The sequence below is a fragment of the Mustelus asterias genome, chromosome 18 (genome assembly GCF_964213995.1).
Source record: "Mustelus asterias chromosome 18, sMusAst1.hap1.1, whole genome shotgun sequence".
NCBI classification, from domain to species: domain Eukaryota; kingdom Metazoa; phylum Chordata; class Chondrichthyes; order Carcharhiniformes; family Triakidae; genus Mustelus; species Mustelus asterias.
Window position 1 is genome coordinate 10,767,420 of NC_135818.1, and position 21,524 is coordinate 10,788,943.

The 21,524-nt window shown below is 47.0% G+C and overlaps 1 protein-coding gene across 6 annotated transcripts in view; it reads left to right on the forward strand.

Annotated features, from left to right (window-relative positions):
• The window catches only part of actn1 (actinin, alpha 1), a 235,038-nt gene that overhangs the window by 128,155 nt on the left and 85,359 nt on the right, over positions 1-21,524 (forward strand). For all 6 annotated transcript variants that reach the window (XM_078233362.1, XM_078233360.1, XM_078233364.1 and 3 more), the window contains 4 exons: positions 13,095-13,181; positions 15,191-15,278; positions 17,275-17,353; positions 21,065-21,146. In XM_078233362.1, coding sequence (XP_078089488.1) covers positions 13,095-13,181; positions 15,191-15,278; positions 17,275-17,353; positions 21,065-21,146 — 336 coding nt within the window. The remainder of the gene's footprint in view (positions 1-13,094; positions 13,182-15,190; positions 15,279-17,274; positions 17,354-21,064; positions 21,147-21,524) is intronic.

Genomic DNA, 21,524 nt, shown 5'->3' on the forward strand with positions numbered 1-21,524 from the left:
ACACAGACAGTGACCCGAGACAGGAATCGAACCCGGGTCCCTGGCGCTGTGAGGCAGCAGCGCTAACCACTGTGCCACCGCGACGCCCCAATTCAGTCCGGGATAGACAGGCTTTTGATGTCTCAGGGAATGGAGGTATTTGGAGGCGTAGGCGGTTTTACAAATGGGAGAAGAGGGGTGAGCTGAACGCGTTACTTTTCTCACCATCTGTCTGTGAGCAGAGGTGTATCCCTATTTGAAATGGATAGTGGCTTGTTTCTCCAAACCCTCTGTTTGTGAAATCAATTGTAAAGTGACTCGCAGCAAACTCTCTGTGGGGTTAAATCAGAAGTATTGTTTATTCATACATTCAAACCCGGGGAATGGTCACCACGACTACACACGCATGCACACGCACACATGCACAGTCGCACGCACGCGCACACAGTTTTAGAACTAGGAACAACTTTAAAACAAAAAAAAATCCAAAGAAAGGGATATGAATTCACATGAATGTCAGAGCTCCGTGAGGGATCCTTCACGCAGGAGTTGAAGTTCAGGTGAGTTCCGCCAGCTGAAAGCAGGAGTTACCAAATTCATTCAAAGTTGGCGATGACGCAGCAAGGTAAGGTTTGTATGCAGAGACTTGGTTCCACAGGCGATGGCCGGAATCTTCCAGAGATGTGTGGTAGACAGTGAGGAAGGGTGTCGTAGTTTGCAGGAAGACTTAGACAGGTTGCAAAGTTGGGCCGAGAGGTGGCGGATGGAGTTTAATGCGGAGAAGTGTGAGGTAATTCACTTTGGTAGGAATAACAGATGTGTTGAGTATAGGGCTAACGGGAGGACTTTGAATAGTGTGGAGGAGCAGAGGGATCTAGGTGTATGTGTGCATAGATCCCTGAAAGTTGGGAATCAAGTAGATAAGGTTGTTAAGAAGGCATATGGTGTCTTGGCGTTTATTGGTAGGGGGATTGAATTTAGGAGTCGTAGCGTTATGTTGCAACTGTACACAACTCTGGTGCGGCCGCACTTGGAGTACTGTGTGCAGTTCTGGTCCCCACATTACAGGAAGGATGTGGAGGCTTTGGAGAGGGTGCAGAGGAGGTTTACCAGGATGTTGCCTGGTATGGAGGGGAGATCCTATGAGGAGAGGCTGAGGGATTTGGGATTGTTTTCGCTGGAAAGGCGGCGGCTAAGAGGGGATCTTATTGAAACATATAAGATGATTAGAGGTTTAGATAGGGTGGATAGTGATAGCCTTTTTCCTCTGATGGAGAAATCCAGCACGAGGGGGCATGGCTTTAAATTGAGGGGGGGTAGTTATAGAACCGATGTCAGGGGTAGGTTCTTTACCCAGAGGGTGGTGAGGGATTGGAATGCCCTGCCAGCATCAGTTGTAAATGCGCCTAGTTTGGGGGCGTTTAAGAGATCCGTAGATAGGTTCATGGACGAAAAGAAATTGGTTTAGGTTGGAGGGTCACAGTTTTTTTTTAACTGGTCGGTGCAACATCGTGGGCCGAAGGGCCTGTTCTGCGCTGTAATGTTCTATGTTCTATGTTCTATGTTCTAACCTGAATTCCCAGTGTCCTTCACGCTGGAAAACTCTCTCTGTTCCCGCCTCTGCCTTGGGGCCTAGTCCTGGAATGGAATCATAAAATCCCTACAGTACAGAAGGAGGCCATTCAACCTATCGAGTCTGTACCGACCACAATCTCATCCAGGCCCTATTCCCGTAACTCCACACATTTACCCTGCTAATTCCCCTGATACTCGGGGTCAATTTAACCTGGCCAATCAATCTAACCTACACATCTTTGGAGAGTGGAAGGAAACCGGAGGACCCGGAGGAAACCCACGCAAACATGGGGAGAAAGTACAAACTCCACACGGACAGTGACCCAAGGCCGGAATCGAACCCGGGTCCCTGGCACTGTGAAGCAGCGGTGATAACCACTTTGCCACCATGCTGCCCCAAATCAAATCAAATTAACCTGAGGACCACCACCATCTCAGGCGAGGACCAAGTTTGAGAAAGCAAGGCATTCATGAATAACCTCAGCCGGTACGGGAATTGAACCCACGCTGTTGGCATCACTCTGCATCACAAACCAGCTGTCCAGCCAACTAAGCTAAACCGGAAGTATTCCACCCTATGTCTCTGGCAAAATCTACTGTTCAGCCGAGGAGATGGGTGGTGGCTATCAGTGCCTCTGTAGGTATAATGAGTTTTGAAGGTTCTGTACTGGTTAGACAGATGGCGTGGCCCACACAGTGATGGGTGTGAGATTCCACACTTGCATTCTGTCTGGTAATTACTGCTGGAGATTCCCAGGGCTGTAGCCAACTTGCAAATTATGTGAGCTGTGGCAGTCATGTTTTTGATCTGGGAATGTCTATTTTTAAATCAGCTGAATGAGGTTTGATTTATGGTCTCTTTTGTGTCTTGTGAACATGACAGCAGGAAAGTGGAGTTGAAGCCCAAGATCGACCATGGTTGCGTGGAATGGCAGAGCAGATTGGAAGGGCCATATGATCTACCTCTGCTCCCATCTCCAATGGTCTAGTGATTGTCGCCTGTTGGGCAAGAGTAGGATCATAGGGTGGAATTTAACCAGCGCGTCCTCCCCAGGTTCGTATGATCCCACCCGAGGCCAATGGAGAATGCTGTTCTCCGAGCCTCACCCGCCCCCGGAATCGGTAAAATTCCAGCCATAGAGATATAAAGCACGGAAACCGGCCCTTCGGCCCAACTCGTCCATGCTAATCCTAATCTGAACTAGTATCACTTGCCTGTGTTTGGCCCATACCCTTCTAAACCTTTCTCATCCATGTACCTGTCCAAATGTATTTTAAATGTTGTAATTGTCGGGTGGCAAACCACAGTTTGAGTTTAATCAGGACAATTTTGAAGAGATCAGGAAGGAACTGGCTGTAATTCATTGATTTTTCTGATACTATTTGGATAGTTTGATTTGATTTATATTTGTCACATGTATTGGTATACAGTGAAAAGTATTGTTTCTCGCGGACTATACAGACAAAGCATACCATTCATAGAGAAGGAAAGAGTGCAGAATGTTACGGTCATAGTTAAGGTGTAGAGAAAGATCAACTTAATGAGTTAAAGCATTGTTAGAGTTTTTAAAAGAGTTGGAATAAAGTTTTAGAAGCATAGCACGAGAGTAAAAGATAGAATTAGAAAGTATACTGGGCACAGCTTGCAAGAAGTCGCTTTGCTCCGGCGCCATCTTGAATCAAACTGGAATGTATCCGCAGTGTGAGGTCCTAAATTTCCTGGTTATTAATGGGCATTGCAAATTGACAAGAGTCGGGATTGAAGAGGAAGAGTTGTCGCAGTTAATCAAAAGGGCAGAATGAACTCAGAAGCATAGAAACATAGAAGATAGGAACAGGAGGAGGCCATTTGGCCCTTCGAGGCTGCTCCGCCATTCATTACGATCATGGCTGATCATCCAACTCAATAGCCTAATCCTGCTTTCTCCCCATAACCTTTGATCCCATTCACCCCAAGTGCTATATCCAGCCGCCTCTTGAATACATTCAATGTTTTGGCATCAACTACTTCCTGTGGTAATGAATTCCACAGGCTCACCACTCTCTGGGTGAAGAAATGTCTCCTCATCTCCATCCTAAATGGTCTCCCCTGAATCCTCAGACTGTGACTCCTGGTTCTGGACTCCCCCATCATCGGGAATATCCTTCCTGCATCTACCCTGTCTAGTCCCGTTAGAATTTTATAAGTCTCTGCGAGATCCCCACTCATTCGTCTGAACTCCAATGAAAACAATCGTAACCCAGTCAATCTCTCCTCATACATCAGTCCCGCCATCCCCGGAATCAGCCTGGTAAAACTCAATGGGCAGAACGGCCTACTCCAGTCACTGAGTTTATTTTAAGCCTCTGATTCCAAAATCTACAGGGCCCACAGACACGGCAGCCAACTGGCCAGATCCACTAAATCCCGATGCCAAGACAAGAGAGGCCACAGGTCAGGATCTGATGACGTTTGTGTCCCATCCGAGCCCATTGTTGTGGTTTGTCTGTCGGTCAGAGGGGGCAGGCGGGGTGGATTTGATTTGATTTGATTTATTATTGTCACATGTGTTAACACATAGTGAAAAGTATTGTTTCTTGCGCGCTATACAGACAAAGCTTACTGTTCGTAGAGAAGGAAATGAGAGAGTGCAGAATGTAGTGTTACGGTCATAGCTAGGGTGTAGAGAAAGATCAACTTAATGCAAGGTCGGTCCATTCAAAAGTCTGATGGCAGCAGGGAAGAAGCTGTTCTTGAGTTGGTTGGTACGTGACCTCAGACTTTTGTATCTTCCTGAAGGAAGAAGGTGGAAGAGAGAATGTCCGGGGTGCGTGGGGGTCCTTAATTATGCTGGCTGCTTTGCCGAAGCAGCGGGAAGTGTAGGCGGAGCCAATGGATGGGAGGCTGGTTTGCGTGATGGACTGGGCTACATTCACGACCTTTTGTAGTTCCTTGCAGTCTTGGGTAGAGCAGGAGCCATACCAAGCTGTGACACAACCAGACGGTGACGGTGGGGGGCAGCGTTCTGCAGTAACCAGGAGAAAAGAAAACATAACACTCGAGTTTAAATGGGTTTCCTTTTAACTGAGAGCACTTTATTGGGAGCGAGCGAGTTATTAGCTGGCTGCAGACAGCCTGGACTAACCTCTCTCTGCCTCAGCAGGTGTTGGTCAGTGCAGAATTCTGCACACACAGTGACTTGGCTTGTGTTAAGATGGGCGGTATCTCTAGCTGCGGGCCACAGGGAGTGATGGGGAGGAAGTCTGACTCTGAAGCCTGTGCGTGTCGAGCCCAGACCTGTCACTGTGCCCAAGCTCAGTGATCCGGTAGGAAGGAGCGCTGATGCTGCCAGTAATCCCTTCTTCCCCCTCGCAGTCCCAGTCAGTCTCAGCAATTGAAAGGAAATTCCACTCCAATTCCTTCTTGACTGAAGAAATCTCACGTTCAGGAAGAAGATAGCGCTGGATGGTCCATCTCGGATGAAGAACTAATTACGTTCACCGAGATCTCATTTACTTTTATCATTTTCCTATTTTGTCCTTTACAGGACTCCCCACTAACCTCCCTGTTCCCCCCCCCATGCCTCCCCCACAATCCATTCGTGTTTGCTGAATGTTCTCCTGTCCCTCCAGGAGACAGGCTACTTGAGGCTGTTAATAAACTGCCACTTGAGTGTGGAGTTCAAATTCTGAGCTTGTTGGTGGCTAATTTTCTCCTAACCGATGGTTTGATTTGATTTGATTTATTATTGTCACATGTATTGGGAGACAGTGAAAAGTATTGTTTGTTGCGCGCTATACAGACAACACATACCGTTCATAGAGTACATAAGGGAGAAGGGAAGGAGAGGGTGCAGAATATAGTGTTATAGTCATAGCTCTCTCCAACTTTTATAGATGCACCATAGAAAGCATTCTTTCTGGTTGTATCACAGCTTGGTATGGCTCCTGCTCTGACCAAGACTGCAAGGAACTACAAAAGGTCATGAATGTAGCCCAATCCATCACACAAACCAGCCTCCCATCCACTGACTCTGTCTACACTTCCTGCTGCCTCGGGAAAGCAGCCAGCATAATTAAAGACCCCACACACACTGGACATTCTCTCTTCCACCTCCTTCGGTCAGGAAAAAGATACAAAAGTCTGAGGTCACGCAGCAGCCAACTCAAGAACAGCTTCTTCCCTGCTGCTATCAGACTTTTGAATGGACCTACCTCGTATTAAGTTGATCTTTCTCTACACCCTAGCTATGACTGTAACACTACATTCTGCACACTCTCCTTTCCTTCTCTATGAAGGGTATGCTTTGTCTGTATAGCGTGCAAGAAACAATACTTTTCACTGTATCCCAATACATGTGACAATTATAAATCAAATCAAAAGCTAGGGTGTAGAAAAAGATCAACTTAATATAAGGTCCATTCAAAAGTCTGATGAACTCTACGTTCAGTCCATATTCAGTAACCTTGCCTCCTGCTCTCTGTGGAAGAAAATTCCGAAGTTAAGTTCTCCCCTGAGAGTAAGAAATTCCTCCTCATCACTCTCTTAAATAAGAGAGACACCTTGGGCCGGGTTTTCTAGCCAAGCTTGCCCAAGACTGGAAATTCCCGCCCGAGGTCTGCTGACTTTTCTGTCCTGCCCACTATGGGGTGGCACGGTGGCACAGTGGTGAGCACTGCTGCTTCACAGCGCCAGGGACCCGGGTTCAATTCCTGGCTTGGGTCACTGCCTGTGTGGAGTTTGCATGTTCTCCCCGTGTCTGTGTGGGTTTCCTCTGGGTGCTCCCGTTTCCTCCCACACTCCAGACGTTGTGCTGGTTAGGGTGCATTGACCGTGCTAAATTCTCCCTCAATGTACCCGAACAGGAGCCCGAGTGTGGCAACTGGGGAATTTTCACAGTAACTTCTGTGCAATGTTAATGTAAACCTAAGGTGCATTGGCCATGCTAAATTGACCCTAGTTTCGGGGGATTAACAGGGTAAAAGATGTGGGGTTACAGGGATAGGGTGGGATTGTTATCGGTGCAGGCCCGATGGGCCGAATGGTCTCCTGCTGTACTGTAGGGATTCTATGATTCCCGTGGCAGGCGGGACGGGAGAACTCCACCCCTTATCTTTAAACCTTGTCCCCTGGTTCTAGATTCCCCAACAACAAGGGGAAACATCCTCTTAGCATTATCCTCAAGCCCCCTCAGTAACCTTCCACCTTTCAATAAGATTGCCTCTCATTCGTTTAACTGCAGTGTTTGCGCTGTTGTTGTTTGTGAGTTGCTTCATTTTGTTTTCCACCGGCTGGCTCTTTCCCTGTTTCACCCGCGGTTTGCCAGAACAGATGATGCCTCTGTTCCTCTGGTGGTGGCGTTGGCATGAGTGGAAAGTGGAGGTGGCGCCAGTCTGTTTACAGCTGCTGACTCCCAAGGGAGGGGAAAGACCACGGGCAGTGTGCCCCACCAACTGCCTGTTTGAAGTTTTCCCTTTGCCTCTGGCTAGTAAAACTCTTGTGGTCCCTCCAGTAACCAACTGAAATCCGTGCCTCAAGGTGTTGGGTTGCATTCGGTTTGTGAGAAATGTCGACTTGAAGGCAGACTGTGGACATCAGAGTCAAGGCCTCCAATTAGGCCTAGACAAATTGGATCCTGATTGATCTGCTTGCTGCTTGACCCATAAGACTTGAATTGTGTGTTTTCCCTTCAGACCATGCAGTCCAGCGACTATATCCAGTGAGTCTTTTAGCTCACACTTACTAATGTAACTTGTATTTCATGGTAGGTCTGCCCAGAAGAGATTTTACAGCTTAAACTGTGCAGAGGGGTCAATCATGAGGGGGCTTAGTTTTAGGGTGAGGGTCAGGAGATTCAGAAGGGATTTGAGGAAAAACTTTTTCACTCAGAGGGTGGTGGGTATCTGGGATGCGCTGCCTGGAAGGTAGTGGAGGCTGGACACATTACAACCTTTAAAAAGTATTTGGACGATCCCTGGAAATATCTTAATATTCAAGGATATGGGACAAGTGCAGGAAAATGGGTGGCACAGTGGTTAGCACTGCTGCCTCACAGCATCAGGGACCTGGGTTCGATTCCCGGTTTGGGTCGCTGTCTGTGCGGAGTCTGCATGTTCTCCCTGTGTCTGCGTGGATTTCCTCCGGATGCTCCGGTTTCCTCCCACAGTCTGAAAGATGTGCTGGTTAGGCGCACTGGCCGTGCTAAATTCTCCCGGACAGGCGCCAGAGTGTGGTGACTGGGGGAATTTTCACAGTAACTTCATTGCAGTGTTAATGTAAACTGTCTTGTGGCACTAATAAATCAAGTTTTTTTTTAAAAATGGGATTTCTTCAGTGGTAGATATTGTCAGTGCAGACTCGATGGGCGAAATGGCCTTTTCTTTACTGAATGAATCTATGACTCCATGATACCCCTTCTAAAAATGGCTGATTCAAGTAATCTCAATGGGTTTTGGCAGCGCACAGTCATTCTGCCTGGAATTGTTAAAGGACTTTCATGGCCCGCTTTAACTTATTTTTTTTCTTTTTCCTTTTACCACCTTCTGCTTTTCCCTCCGATGTATGTTATTCCCAGAGCGAAGGGAAAGGTAAGTGAGGTGCCAAGGAGATGCCAGTCTCTCTCCACCTAACCACTAGGAGATGTGTGAGTCTGTGTCCGCCAGTTCCCCCCTTCCAAGCCAGTAGACCAGTGAAAGGAACATCTGCTGCCACTTTTGGGAATGTTTAAATCAATAGCTTATCTTGACGTGGTTTCTTCACATTTTATTTGTACCTCTTGCAATGACTTCAATCAGGCCATTGAGGTTGACCTATTGAAGTATTAACTCTCTGATTAAGGATCCTGTTGATGCCCTCCATGCCCGCTGGGCACTGCAGGGACTGGGGTGTGTTATTGACCCTTATAATCACATTTTAATTTGATGTTTTAAGTTTCCTTTCTGCTTTGTTTTTTGTTTTGGGTGGTTCCCCTCCTTTTTGGGGAGCTGCCCCTTTTGAGTTGTCCCTAAGTTAATTTGATTTTGTTTATTTGGTTGGACAAGAAGAGTTCCCTGATTAAGGATCCAATTGATGGGCCAATCAGGGAGTCTTTGCATTGTACTTAACGGGGTGTGTCAGTTCCTCTGGCACCCCCGGAGGTAGACTGCTGACTGATAGCACTCTGTGTATTGCTGTTAGAGTTTGTAAATAAAGGGATTTTGGTGAAGGGACTTCTGCCTCCAAAGACTTATTACACCTCTTGGGTGTAGAATGGAAAGGTTTTTTATATGAAGACTTCAAACATTGTCATTAGGAGTGGCCCAATTGGAGCTGCTCCACACTTTCCCCCCAATACAAAATTGGCATGCACTATCGGAGCAACACTGAGAACGCGAAGTCATGTTCAGTCCAGTGGCTTGTTCTGTCAAAGACAATGGTGTTGATCCGAGGAGTTTATCAGTAGTTAGGGCTTTAGTTGTGATAGTGGCTGTCAACTAAAGCTACTCGATTAGAATCATTGAATCCCTACAGTGCAGAAGGAGGTCATTCAGCCCATCCAGTCTGCACAATCCCACCCAAGCCCTATTCCCGCAACCCCACATATTTACTTTGCTAATCCCCTGACAGTAAGGGTCAATTTAGCATGGTTAATCCACCTAACCCGCACATCTTTGGACTGTGGGAGGAAACCGGAGCACCCGGAGGAAACCCACGTAGACACGGGGAGAACGTGCAGACTCCACACACACAGTGACCCGAGGCTGGAATTGAACCAGGTCCCTGGCGCTGTGAGGCAGCAGTGCTAACCAGTGCAGCCCTAGGCTTGATTTTCATTTTAGTTTATTCTTAGGATGTGGAGAGTGGCCGGCGAGCATTTGTTGCCTACCTCCTGAGAGGGTGGTGGTTTAAACCATGACTGTTAATCTGGTACAGGTACACAGACACAGTGCTATTAGAGAGGAAGTGCTAGATTTTTAATTTGGTTCAACATCAGGATGGTGTGTGAACAGGAGGGGAACTTTACAGGTGGTGCTATTCCCTGTTGACCTTTTTTTGTAAGTGGTAAAGACACCGGGTTGGAAGGAGGTTTGGTGAGTTGCCAAGTCTTAATTACTGTCAAAGAAAACCTCGAGCGCTGTGAACTTACTTTCACAAGTATGGAGTCTCATTCCTTCACTGAATCCCTACGGTGCAGAAAGAGGCCATTTGGCCCATCGAGTCACCGATAAAGCATCCCATCCAGGCTTTATCTCTGTAACCACATATTTTTCCCTCTAATCCCCCCTAATGTATACATATTTGGACAATCTACCTAACTAGCACATCCTTGGACTGTGAGAGAAAACCGAAGCACCCATAGGAAACCCATGCAGATACGGGGAGAATGTGCATACTCCACACAGACAGTGACCCGAGGCTGTACATTGTTATTTCATCCATTCCATGATTATTGGTGGAATCCTGGTTCTCATGTATAACTGAATAGATACAAAAATATCATCAGCAAGAAATGTTCACTTTCAAGTTTATTTATCAGCGTCACAAGTAGGCTTACATTAACACTGCAATGAAGTGGCTGTGAAAATCCCCTAGTCGCCACACTCCGACGCCTATTCAGGTACACTGAGGGAGAATTTAGCATGGCCGATGCACCTGACCAGCACGTCCTTCGGACTGTGGGAGGAAACTGGAGCACCCGGAGGAAACCCACGCAGACATGGGGAGAACGTGCAGACTTCACGCGCGCGCGGCATCGTGCGTGTGTTTCGTATTACTTTGCATGCATTTGCTGAATGAAATTTACAAAGTCAATTAGCTCAAGTTTTCATTGAAACTACGTATGTTTGCTGTTGATACGTGCAGCCATTGATGTCTTTACTTAATAGATACTGGTTTCTACGATCAGATGTCTAATGAAAGTGCCTTATTGATTTACACAAACTAATTAAAGCCCATTTCGTATGATAACATTCTCAGTACGTAGGCACTAGTTATATAAGGTCAATGGGAGATATATACTCAGGAAGACGAATGCTGGTGATTTACCCTTCAATCTTTTTACAGGATGTTGAACTAGCTGAATGAATCTGTGGCCATTGGACAAACTAATTAGGAATTGTGTTACTGAGTGTGATCGAAGGCTTTAACAACGAAATGGAAACATTTTGCAGCACCATAATTGTGAATTCTTCTCTGGGCAGGTACAGGCGGAGGGCATGGATCAGACGAACGAGTCAGCATCAGTACACCAAATAAAACAAATACACGCCCGCGCACACACGCAAGCTACTTCCAAGAAAAATTGGTGGCTGAGTGCTTCCTATCCTGTTCACATTTTGCAATGCTAAAGATCATTCCACTGTTGCCATAGCTACTTCCTGGGCATATATTGAACAAGTCCCAATTGGTAGCATCTGCAAAGCTGTCATATGGTGCGCTGCTTGTACATTTAAAACAAAATTAAAACAATGGTACATTAGCAAATTAGTGCTAGATCGGTAACCAGAATAGGAGCTGTTTGAATTCTTGAATTGATCTCCATGTTAGAGGATAGCACGGTGACACAATGGTCCCTCACAGCGCCAGGGACCCGGATTCGATTCCAGGCTTGGGTCACTGTCTGTGCGGAGTCCGCACTTTCTCCCCGTATCTGCGTGGGTTTCCTCCGGCTGCTCCAGTTTTAAAGAACAAAGAAAATTACAGCACAGGAACAGGCCCTTCGACCCTCCAAGCCTGCATCAACCACGCTGCCCGACTTAACTAAAACCCCTCCACTTCCAGGGACCAAATCCCTCCATTCCCATCCTATTCATGTATTTACCCAGACGCCCCTTAAAAGTCACTATTGTATCTGCTTCCACTGCCTCCCCCGGCAGCGAGTTCCAGGCACCCACCACCCTCTGTGTAAAAAAACCTGCCTCGTACATCTCCTTTAAACCTTGCTCCTCGCACCTTAAACCTCTGCCCCCTAGTAATTGATTCTTCCGCCCTGGAAAAAAGCTTCTGACTATCCACTCTGCCCATACCCCTCGTAATCTTGTAGACTTCTATCAGGTCGTCCGTCGTCCCTCCCACAGTCCGAAAGACGTGCTGGTTAGGGTGCATTGGTCATGCTAAATTCTCCCTCAGTGTACCCGAACAGGCGCAGGAGTGTGGCGACTAGGGGATTTTCACAGTAACTTCATTGCAGTGTTAACGTAAGCCTACTTGTGACACTAATAAATAAACTTGTAAAAAGCGACAAGGGTGACTCCTAACTTTAAAATAGTGCCATCTAGTTCTGGACTCTCTCACAAGAGGAAACATCCTTTTCCCTTCCACCTTATCAAGACTATTCAGGATCTTTTTTGCCATGTGTGGATAATGGTGACAGAGCTGGATAAGATGCAGCTCTAGGGAAAGGAGAGAGGAATACATCAATTCTGTCCAATCTTCAAGTGATGTGGAAAGCAAGCATCGAGGAGAGCCACAAGTGAAGTTGATCGGGAAAGCACTTTCACCAGTAAATATACTGGAAGATCATGCAGATGATTCACTGAACTGTCAGGACGTCAGATTAGCCTGGGGGCCAGCTTTTGAAAGAGGCTGTATCTATATAAAAGCAAAATACTGCGGATGCTGGAATTTGAAACCAAATGCTGGAAAATCTCAGCGGGTCTGACAGCATCTGTGGGGAGCGAATAGAGCAATTGTTTCAAGTCTGGGTGACCCTTTGTCAGAGCTGTATCTATATCCAGGATGTGGAGATGCCGGCGTTGGACTGGGGTAAGCACAGTAAGAAGTCTCACAACACCAGGTTAAAGTCCAACAGGTTTATTTGGTAGCAAATACCATAAGCTTTCGGAGCTTGCTGCTCCTTCGTCAGATGGAGTGGTCTCTGTTCTCCAACAGTGCACAGACACAGAAATCAAGTTACAGAATACTAATTAGAATGCAAATGTCTACAGCCAGCCAGGTCTTAAAAGGTACAGATAATGTGGTTGGAGGGAACATTAAACACAGGTTAAAGAGATGTGTATTGTCTCCAGACAGAAAAGCTGGTGAGATTATGCAAGACCAGGGGCAAGCCGTGGGGGTTACTGATAATGTGACATAAATCCAACATCCCGGTTTAGGCCGTCCTCATGTGTGCGGAACTTGGCTATCAGTTTCTGCTCAGCGACTCTGCGCTGTCGTGTGTCATGAAGGCCGCCTTGGAGAACGCTTACCTGAAGATCCAAGGCTGAATGCCCGTGACTGCTGAAGTGCTCCCCCACAGGAAGAGAACAGTCTTGCCTGGTGATTGTCGAGCGGTGTTCATTCATCCTATATCCAGGCTCAGACAAGGGTTTGTGTATCTGGGCCAACTTCTTGTACTTGAAACACAAAACTGCATAAGTGAGTTTAACTCTCGTACTGAACTGTATTGAATCTCAAATTTTGGAATGAGGACACCTCTAGCTTGAGTTTCAGAATGGAATGCCTGGTTGGTTTTGATGGGAAATGGAATTGATAACTAACTTGAGTCTTCCGGTAAAGATGATGGAAAGAGTTGTTTGAGACATTGTGCTAACTGCTTGCTTCCTTTCCTCTCTTCTTCCAGAAATTGTGGATGGAAATGCAAAGATGACGCTCGGCATGATCTGGACAATCATCCTCCGATTCGCAATTCAGGATATCTCAGTTGAAGGTTAGTAGGTTCCCTCTTGGAATTACCATGAAAACTTTTCATACCTACTGATGAATGAAAACAGAGCAGCCAAAAATCACCGGCCATTCCCACCGATAGGATCTTGGGTCCCACTGATGGCGACCCCCCAACCGTGGTTTCCCCGGCGGCGAAAGGAGCGAACAACGGGGTAACCCATTGATAGCGCTGGCCAATGGCAAGCTGCTTCCACGACCCCAAAACATGCTGGGGCGGTGGGTGGAAAATCCCACCCGTTGCTGTGGCCAAATCATAGGGTCATCGGATAGACTGGAACTTTTTTCCCTGGAGCGTAGGAGGTTTAGGGGTGATCTTATAGAGAGGTCTACAAAATAATGAGGGGCATAGATCAGCTAGATAGTCAACATCTTTTCCCAAAGGTAGGGAAGTCTAAAACTAGAGGGTGTAAGGTGAGAGGGGAGAGATACAAAAGAGTCCAGAGGAGCAATTTTTTCACAGTATCTGGAACAAGCTGCCAGAGGTAGTAGTAGAGGCGGGTACAATTTTATCTTTTTCAAAAGCATTTAGACAGTTACATGGGTAAGATGGGTATAGAGGGATATGGGCCAAACGCAGGCAATTGGGATAAGCTCGGTGGCTTAAAAAAAAAAGGGGCAGCATGGACAGGTTGGGCCGAAGGCTGTTTCCATGCTGTAAACCTCTCTGACTCGCGGCACGGGCGGCACGGTAGCACAGTGGTTAGCACTGCTGCTTCACAGCTCCAGGGACCTGGGTTCGATTCCCGGCTTGGGTCACTGTCTGTGTGGAGTTTGCACATTCTCCTCGTGCCTGCGTGGGTTTCCTCCGGGTGCTCCGATTTCCTCCCACACTCCAAAGATGTGCGGGTTAGGTTGATTGGCCATGCTAAAATTGCCCCTTAGTGTCCTGGGATGCGTAGATTAGAGGGATTAGCGGGTAAAATATGTAGGGATATGGGGGTAGGGCCTGGGTGGGATTGTGGTCGGTGCAGACTCGATGGGCCGAATTGCCTCTTTCTGTACTGTAGGGTTTCTATGATTCTATGACTCTATGAGCACCAAAAGCTTTTTGGCTTCGATCTTCCACAAGAGGCTGTTCTCACTGTGACCTTACGCTGCTTTCTGAATTGTAGAAAAACGGATATGTTTAAGAATAGTGGCTGTAATTGTCCTCCTCAATGTTTAAGCAGTTACCAGCCAGGGAACCTGATCAATTCTAACCAACAATAACCAGCAAATTGCAGCCAACACAAATCTTGTACAGTGCCCGTTCCATGAATTAAGTACTCTGTGTTTAAAATAATTTTCTCTGCTGCCAGCTAAAAACATACACGCTCTTCAATAGGGGGTCTGGCATCTTAATGATAATTATTTGTAACCTCCCCTTCACCACCGGGAGAACAAATAGATTTTTCCCTTATTGCAACACAGTCCTTGGGATAAAATAGCTGGTGAAGAAAATTAATGTGCAACATTCCTGTAAATGATGGAGTCCTAATTGTGACAATACTGTGCCTTTAAGGAATGTATTTGTGTCACCTTTCTTGTGAGGGGGATGTTAAGATTCAATTCTTCTAAACAGCACCACTTTGTCTGCTCCAGGTTTAAAGTTTCAAAGTTTATTTATTAGTGTCACAAGTAGGTTTACATTAACACTGCAATGAAGTTACAGTGAAAATCCCCTAGTCGCCACACTCCGGCGCCTGTTCGGGTACACTGAGGGAGAATTTAGCATGGCCAATGCACCCTAACCAGCACGTCTTCCGGACTGTGGGAGGAAACCGGAGCGCCCGGAGGAAACCCACGCAGACACGGGGAGAACGTGCAGACCCCACACAGACGGTGACCCAAGCCGGGAATCGAACCCAGGCTCCTGGTGCAGTGAGGCAGCAGTGCTAACCACTGTGCCGCCCTAGAGGGTAGAGATCTACCCTCAGAACCGTCTGGTAAATGTTGTCTCTCTCACCTTAAACGGTGGTGCGTTGGTTTCAAGTTTGCCTCTGGTTTTCACAGAGACGTCTGCAAAAGAAGGGCTCCTCCTGTGGTGTCAACGTAAGACGGCTCCCTACAAGAACGTCAACATCCAGAACTTCCACATCAGGTAACCCCCAGTCGTAAAACACGTACTCCTGCGTTTAAGATATTCAGCAAGACTTTTAATGCTTCCTGTTTGAGATCGTAATTAAACATTACAATCCAAACCTCAGTTGATTAGTTGTTGCTAAACCAAGAATCTATCCTAATCTGCCTTAAAAATATTCAAGGTTCTCCTTCCACCTGCTTTTCAGGGAGAAGGTTTCGGAGATTCAGGACCCAGGGAAAAGACTTCACCTCATCTCTTTTGTAAATGGACAACCCTTTATTTTTAAACACTGGCCCCTTAGTTCTAGATCCCCCCCCAAGAGAAAGCATCCTCTTCACATCCATCCTGTCAATATCCCTCAAAGCTTGTATGTTCCAATCGAGTCACGTGAAACCACTCGTAAGAATAAGCACCCCAGTCATAGTGTAACAATTACTAAAGACTATTTCATTGAATCCCTGCAGTGCAGAAGGAGGCCATTCGGCCCATCGAGTCTGCACTGACCACAATCCCACCCAGGCCCTATTCCTGCAACCCCACATATTTAACCTGTTAATCCCCTGACATTAGGATAAATTTAGCATAGCCAATCAACCTAACCCGGACATCTTTGGACTGTGGGAGGAAACCGGAGCACCCGGAGGAAACCCACGCAGACACGGGGAGAATGTGCAAATTCCACACAGACAGTGACCCGAGGCCGGAATTGGACCCGGGTCACTGGCGCTGTGAGGCAGCAGTGCTAACCACTCTGCCACCGCGCCACCCTTATTTATTTCATTTATTTATTCATTTATTAAATGAAAGAAGACAAATAATTCTACTCTCATTCTACACACAACACCGGAGTAATACCGTTTTATCTGGAAATGACACCTTGTTCCAAACTATATCCCCAATACCTGGACTCAGTAAGAATTCTCTGTTTATAGAAACCCGACAGTTGAGAAGGAGGCCATTCAGCCCATCAAGTCTGCACTGACCACAATCCCAGCCAGGCCCTATTCCCGTAACCCCACATATTTACCCTGATAATCCCCTTGACACTAGGGTCAATTTAGCATGGCCAATCCACCTAATCCCATCTTTGGACTGTGGGAGGAAACCGGAGCACCCGGAGGAAACCCACACAGACACGGGGAGAACGTGGCCCGAGGCTGGAATTGAACCCGGGTCCCCGGTGCTGTGAGGCAGCAGTGCTAACCACTGTGCCACAATGTCCCCCAAACAGCATCCACCTTAAACAAATCTATAAGTTAAATTCAACTGATAGTTGCCAAACAATACCAGGAGGATGATCCAGTCTGGCTAGCGCCTTTGCCTGGTTTAGTGACGATAGTTAAACTGTCTTTACAAAGGTATAAAGCATTAACTTAGCTGTAAGACTTTAAAAGGTCCTCTGCTGTTAAAGGAATTGTTTGCATAATACTGCCTTTGCACCACCGGGCATTCAGGCCGATGGAATTGGTGCTGAGTACCAGTATTCCTTAAGCTGTTTGCATGCAGCTTTAGGGAGGAAGGTGGATGTGTATTACGTTTTAAGCTTAAGTTTTTTTAAGTTTATTTATTAGTGTCACAAGCTGGCTTACATTCACACTGCAATGAAGTTACTGTGAAAATCCCCTAGTCGCCACACTCCGGTGCCTGTTTGGGTACACTGAGGGAGAATTTAGCATGGCCAACGCACCTAAACCAGCACGTCTTTCGGACTGTGGGAGGAAACCGGAGCACCCGGAGGAAACCCACGCAGACACGGGGAACGTGCAGACTCTGCACAGCGACCCAAGCCGGGAATCGAACCTGGGTCCCTGGCGCTGTGAGGCAGCAGTGCTAACCACTGTGCTACCGGTGAAGTTAGATTCCGGCAGAGGGAAGAATTTAGCATTGCTTTAAAGTATCGGGACTTCGTTATAACGTTCAGTCTCGAGTAGTTTCAGAGTGTAAATGGAGTGTGAAACTGAAACGAGGAAATGTTAATGTCGATGTAAATTTCTTCCCACTTCTCTGTTTTTAGTTGGAAGGATGGCCTTGGATTCTGTGCTCTTATCCATAGACACCGGCCAGAGCTCATTGACTATGCAAAGCTGCGAAAGGTCTGGCTTCCCTTTTTTCTTGCGTTTGTGCATATCTTTTGTTGTGCAGATTAATACATTAGAGAGTTGATACTTGATCTAAATTTATGTGTCTGTGCTCACTCTCCATCAGTCCAAATACAGCAAAGCCTTGTGGAAATGCTAAGTCTCTGAAAATGTTCATGATAAAGGGGATGGTGTGATATGGGTGGAGAGAGGTTTTCTCTCTGGACCGCATTGTTCAGTTTGTACAGATAACTTTGGTAATGTTTTTCCTTTTTACAGACTCATAAAATCCCTACAGTGCAGAAGGAGGCCATTCGGCCCATCGAGTCTGCACAGACCATAATCCTACCCAGGCCCTATCCCCATAACCCCATGCATTTACCCTAGCTAGTCCCCCTGACACTAAGGGGCAATTTAGCACGGCCAATCCACCTAACCTGCACATCTATGGGCGGAAACTGGAGCACCCGGAGGAAACCCACGCAGACATGGGGAGAATATGCAAACTCCACACCAACAGCGACCCAAGCCGGGAATTGAACCCGGGTTCCTGGTGCTGTGAGGCGACAGTGCTAACCACTATACCACCATGTTGCCCTGCTTAATATCCTTCCATTCATGAGCTGGGCATTGCGCATTCACCAGTTAAGGTGGTCAGTTGAACTCACCCAGCCTTGTGAACTGAGGCTTTCCAGCTGGGTGACACAGTGGTTAGCACTGCTGCCTCACAGCACCAGGGATCTGGGTTTGATTCCGGCCTCGGGGGACCGTCTGTGTGGAGTCTGCACGTTCTCCCAGTGTCTGCGTGGGTTTCCTCCGGGTGCTCTGGTTTCCTCCCACAGTCCGAAAGATCATAGAAATCATAGAAACCCTACAGTGCAGAAGGAGGCCATTCGGCCCATCGAGTCTGCACCGACCACGATCCCACCCAGGCCCTACCCCAGTTTCCCTACATATTTACACACTAATCCCTCTAACCTACGCATCTCAGGACTCTAAGGGGCAATTTTTAACATGGCCAATCAACCTAACCCGCACATCTTTGGACTGTGGGAGGAAACTGGAGCACCCGGAGGAAACCCACGCAGACACGAGGAGAATGTGCAAACTCCACACAGACAGTGACCCAAGCCGGGAATCGAACCGAGGTCCCTGGAGCTGTGAAGCAGCAGTGCTAACCACTGTGCTACCGTGCCGCCCACTTTGCTGTGTCCATCAAATGTGCGAGTTATGTGCATTGACCATGCTAAATTCTCCCTCAGTGTACCCGAACAGGCGCCAGAGTTTGGCGACCAGGGGGGTTTTACAGTAACTTCATTGCCTACTCCAAAAATGTGCAGGTTAGGTGGATTGGCCGTGCTAAATTACCCCTTAGTGTCCAAAGATGGGTATTTATTGGCTTTCCTGGTTTTAAAAATAAACTGTCACGGTTGTGGCAGATCAGTCATACCTATTGAAAAGATATGAGTTCAGCAGTAAGCTCACGATGTTGGGAACTAATATTGCGAATGAAGGGTACAGTCCAAAACAAAAAAACAAGCTGACCCATGAATTCTGACCCTTTGCTTCCTTTCCTTGATCCAAATTGTGCCTATCCCCCCCATTACCCCCACCACTCTGTGCCACCCCAACCTCCGGGATGCCAGAACCAGCCCCCCACTCCACTGAGCAAACAGCCCCAGTATTGGGAGCCATGAATTGGTGAGCTCAGGGCCAACCCCAGATAAGGATTGAAAATGCAACAGATATTGGTAAGAGAAAGTGGACAAGGAGTAACGGGAAGCGTTAGCCAAATACAAGCGGCAGACTTGCAACATTAACTCAAGCAATATGTGCAAATATGAACCCAAAAAGAGACACCCACCCTCCTGTCCACACCCCCAGTTATGACAGTGTTGACTCTCGGCTTATGAGAAACAACTAAATTACACTGAAAGTGCATTTGAATTTGGAGCAGGAGTAGGCCATTCGGCCCCTCGAGCCTGCTTCGCCATTCAACAAGAACGTGGCTGGTCTCATTGAAACCTCAACTCCACATTCCCGCCCCGATGGCCTTTCACCCCTTTGCTTTTCAAGAATCTAATTCGCTCTGCCTTAATGGTGTCTTGTGGTGCCGTGGGTTATCATCCCTGCCTCTGAGCCAGAAGGCTTCGGATTCGAGTCCGACTCGAGGATTTGATGGACAAGGAAGGTGTGTTCATAATGGTCCCAAAATGGGTTGTGTGTGTCAAGCTGCCAATCCTTCCAAACACGCCAATGGCTGGCAGTAAGAGCGGGAGAGACTCCTGGTTGGCACATCTGCTCACTTCATGTCTGAGGCCATTTCTGTCAATTGACGAGTTGGTAAATGTGGTGGAAAGAAGAATTATTTATGATTTGGAACCTCTTCCGATGTGTTTTCCATTAAGTAGTCCAATTTGTGAGCAAACTCAAATATCCCATCAACCAAATGATGCACTATCTAAGATAGTGGATTGAAGTGGAACCTTCTTTACCATTATAAAATCCCGAAAGTGCAGAAGGAGGCCATTTGGCCCTTCAAATCTACACCAACTCTCCAGCAAAGTATCTTACCCAGGCCCTATCCCATTAACCCCCCCATATATTTACTCCACTAATCCCCCAATCTAGACGTCTTGGGACACTAAGAGGCAATTTAGCACAGCCAATCCACCTAACCTGCACATCTTTGGACTGAGAGAGGAAACCGGAGCAGCCGGAGAAAACCCACGCAGACACGGGGCGAATAAAGAACAAACAAAGAACAGTACAGCACAGGAACAGGCCCTTCGGCCCTCCAAGCCTGCACCGATCATGATGCCTGCTTAAACTAAAACTGTATGCACTTAGAGTCCGTATCCTTCCATTCCCAGCCTATTCATGTATTCATCTAGATGCCCCTTAAATTCCACAATCGTACCCGCTCCCACCACCTCCCCGGGCAGCGTGTTCCAGACATTCACCATTCTCTAAGTTTAAAAAAAAACAGTTGCCTCGCACATCTCCTCTAAACTTTCCCCCACTCACCTTAAACCTATGTCCCCTAGTACTTGACTTTTCTACCCTAGGAAAGAGCATCCACTCTGTCCGTGCCACTCATCATCTTGTAAACCTCTATCAGGTCGCCCCTCAACTTCCGTCGTTCCAGTGAGAACAAACCGAGTTTATCCAACCTCTCCTCATGGCTAATACCCTCCAAACCAGGCAGCCTCCTGGTAAACATCTTCTGTACCCTCTCCAATGCATCCACATCTACATGCATGTGCAAACTCCACACAGACAGTCATCCAAGGCTGGAATTGAACCCGCATCCCTGGCACAGAGTTTCACTGGCTGTCTTGTCTGGAGACAATACACATCTTTTTAGCCTGTCTTGATGCTCTCTCCACTCATGTTGTTTTGTTTCTTAAAGACTTGATTAGTTGTAAGTATTCGCACTCCAACCATTATTCATGTAAATTGAGTTTGTGTCTTTATATGCTCTGTTTGTGAACAGAATTCCCACTCACCTGAAGAAGGGGCTTGCAGCTCCGAAAGCTTGTGTGGCTTTTGCTACCAAATAAACCTGTTGGACTTTAACCTGGTGCTGTTAAACTTCTTACTGTGAGGCAGCAGTGCTAACCACTGTGCCCCCCATTGTCCCTTGTTAGCCTAAGAATGTTAAGTTGCCTCTCTGAAGTCTTGATGTCCTGTTTTTGACCTCTGCTTTTTCCTTACTTGTGTTAGGATGATCCTTACACCAATTTGAATACGGCCTTCGATGTGGCAGAAAAATACCTGGACATTCCGAAAATGCTGGATGCTGAAGGTGAGCGGGCCGTTACTGTCATTAGTCGCAATAAATCTTAGCGCATTTTTGTGGCACCATCTTAACACCATCATAATCACAAGATGAGCCTATTCCTTTGAATGTGGAGCACTTGAGTCAGTTCACGCAAGTACCTGAACGCTACAGTTTGAATCGAGTCGGTGTTTGAAGCACACCTAAGCTGCAAGATTCACTCTTTCAGAGTTTATGCTGTGGTACCAATCACTTCATGCTGCATTGAGCAAATATCCGCAGTGTGTCTGCTGTCGAACAATTTATTGTCTCGTCAAGACATTTTGAAGCAGCCTCGATAGAATTTGCCTTGCAGCCAATGTCCATGCAGATTGTGGATGCTCAGCTTTTAATTCAGAACTCAAA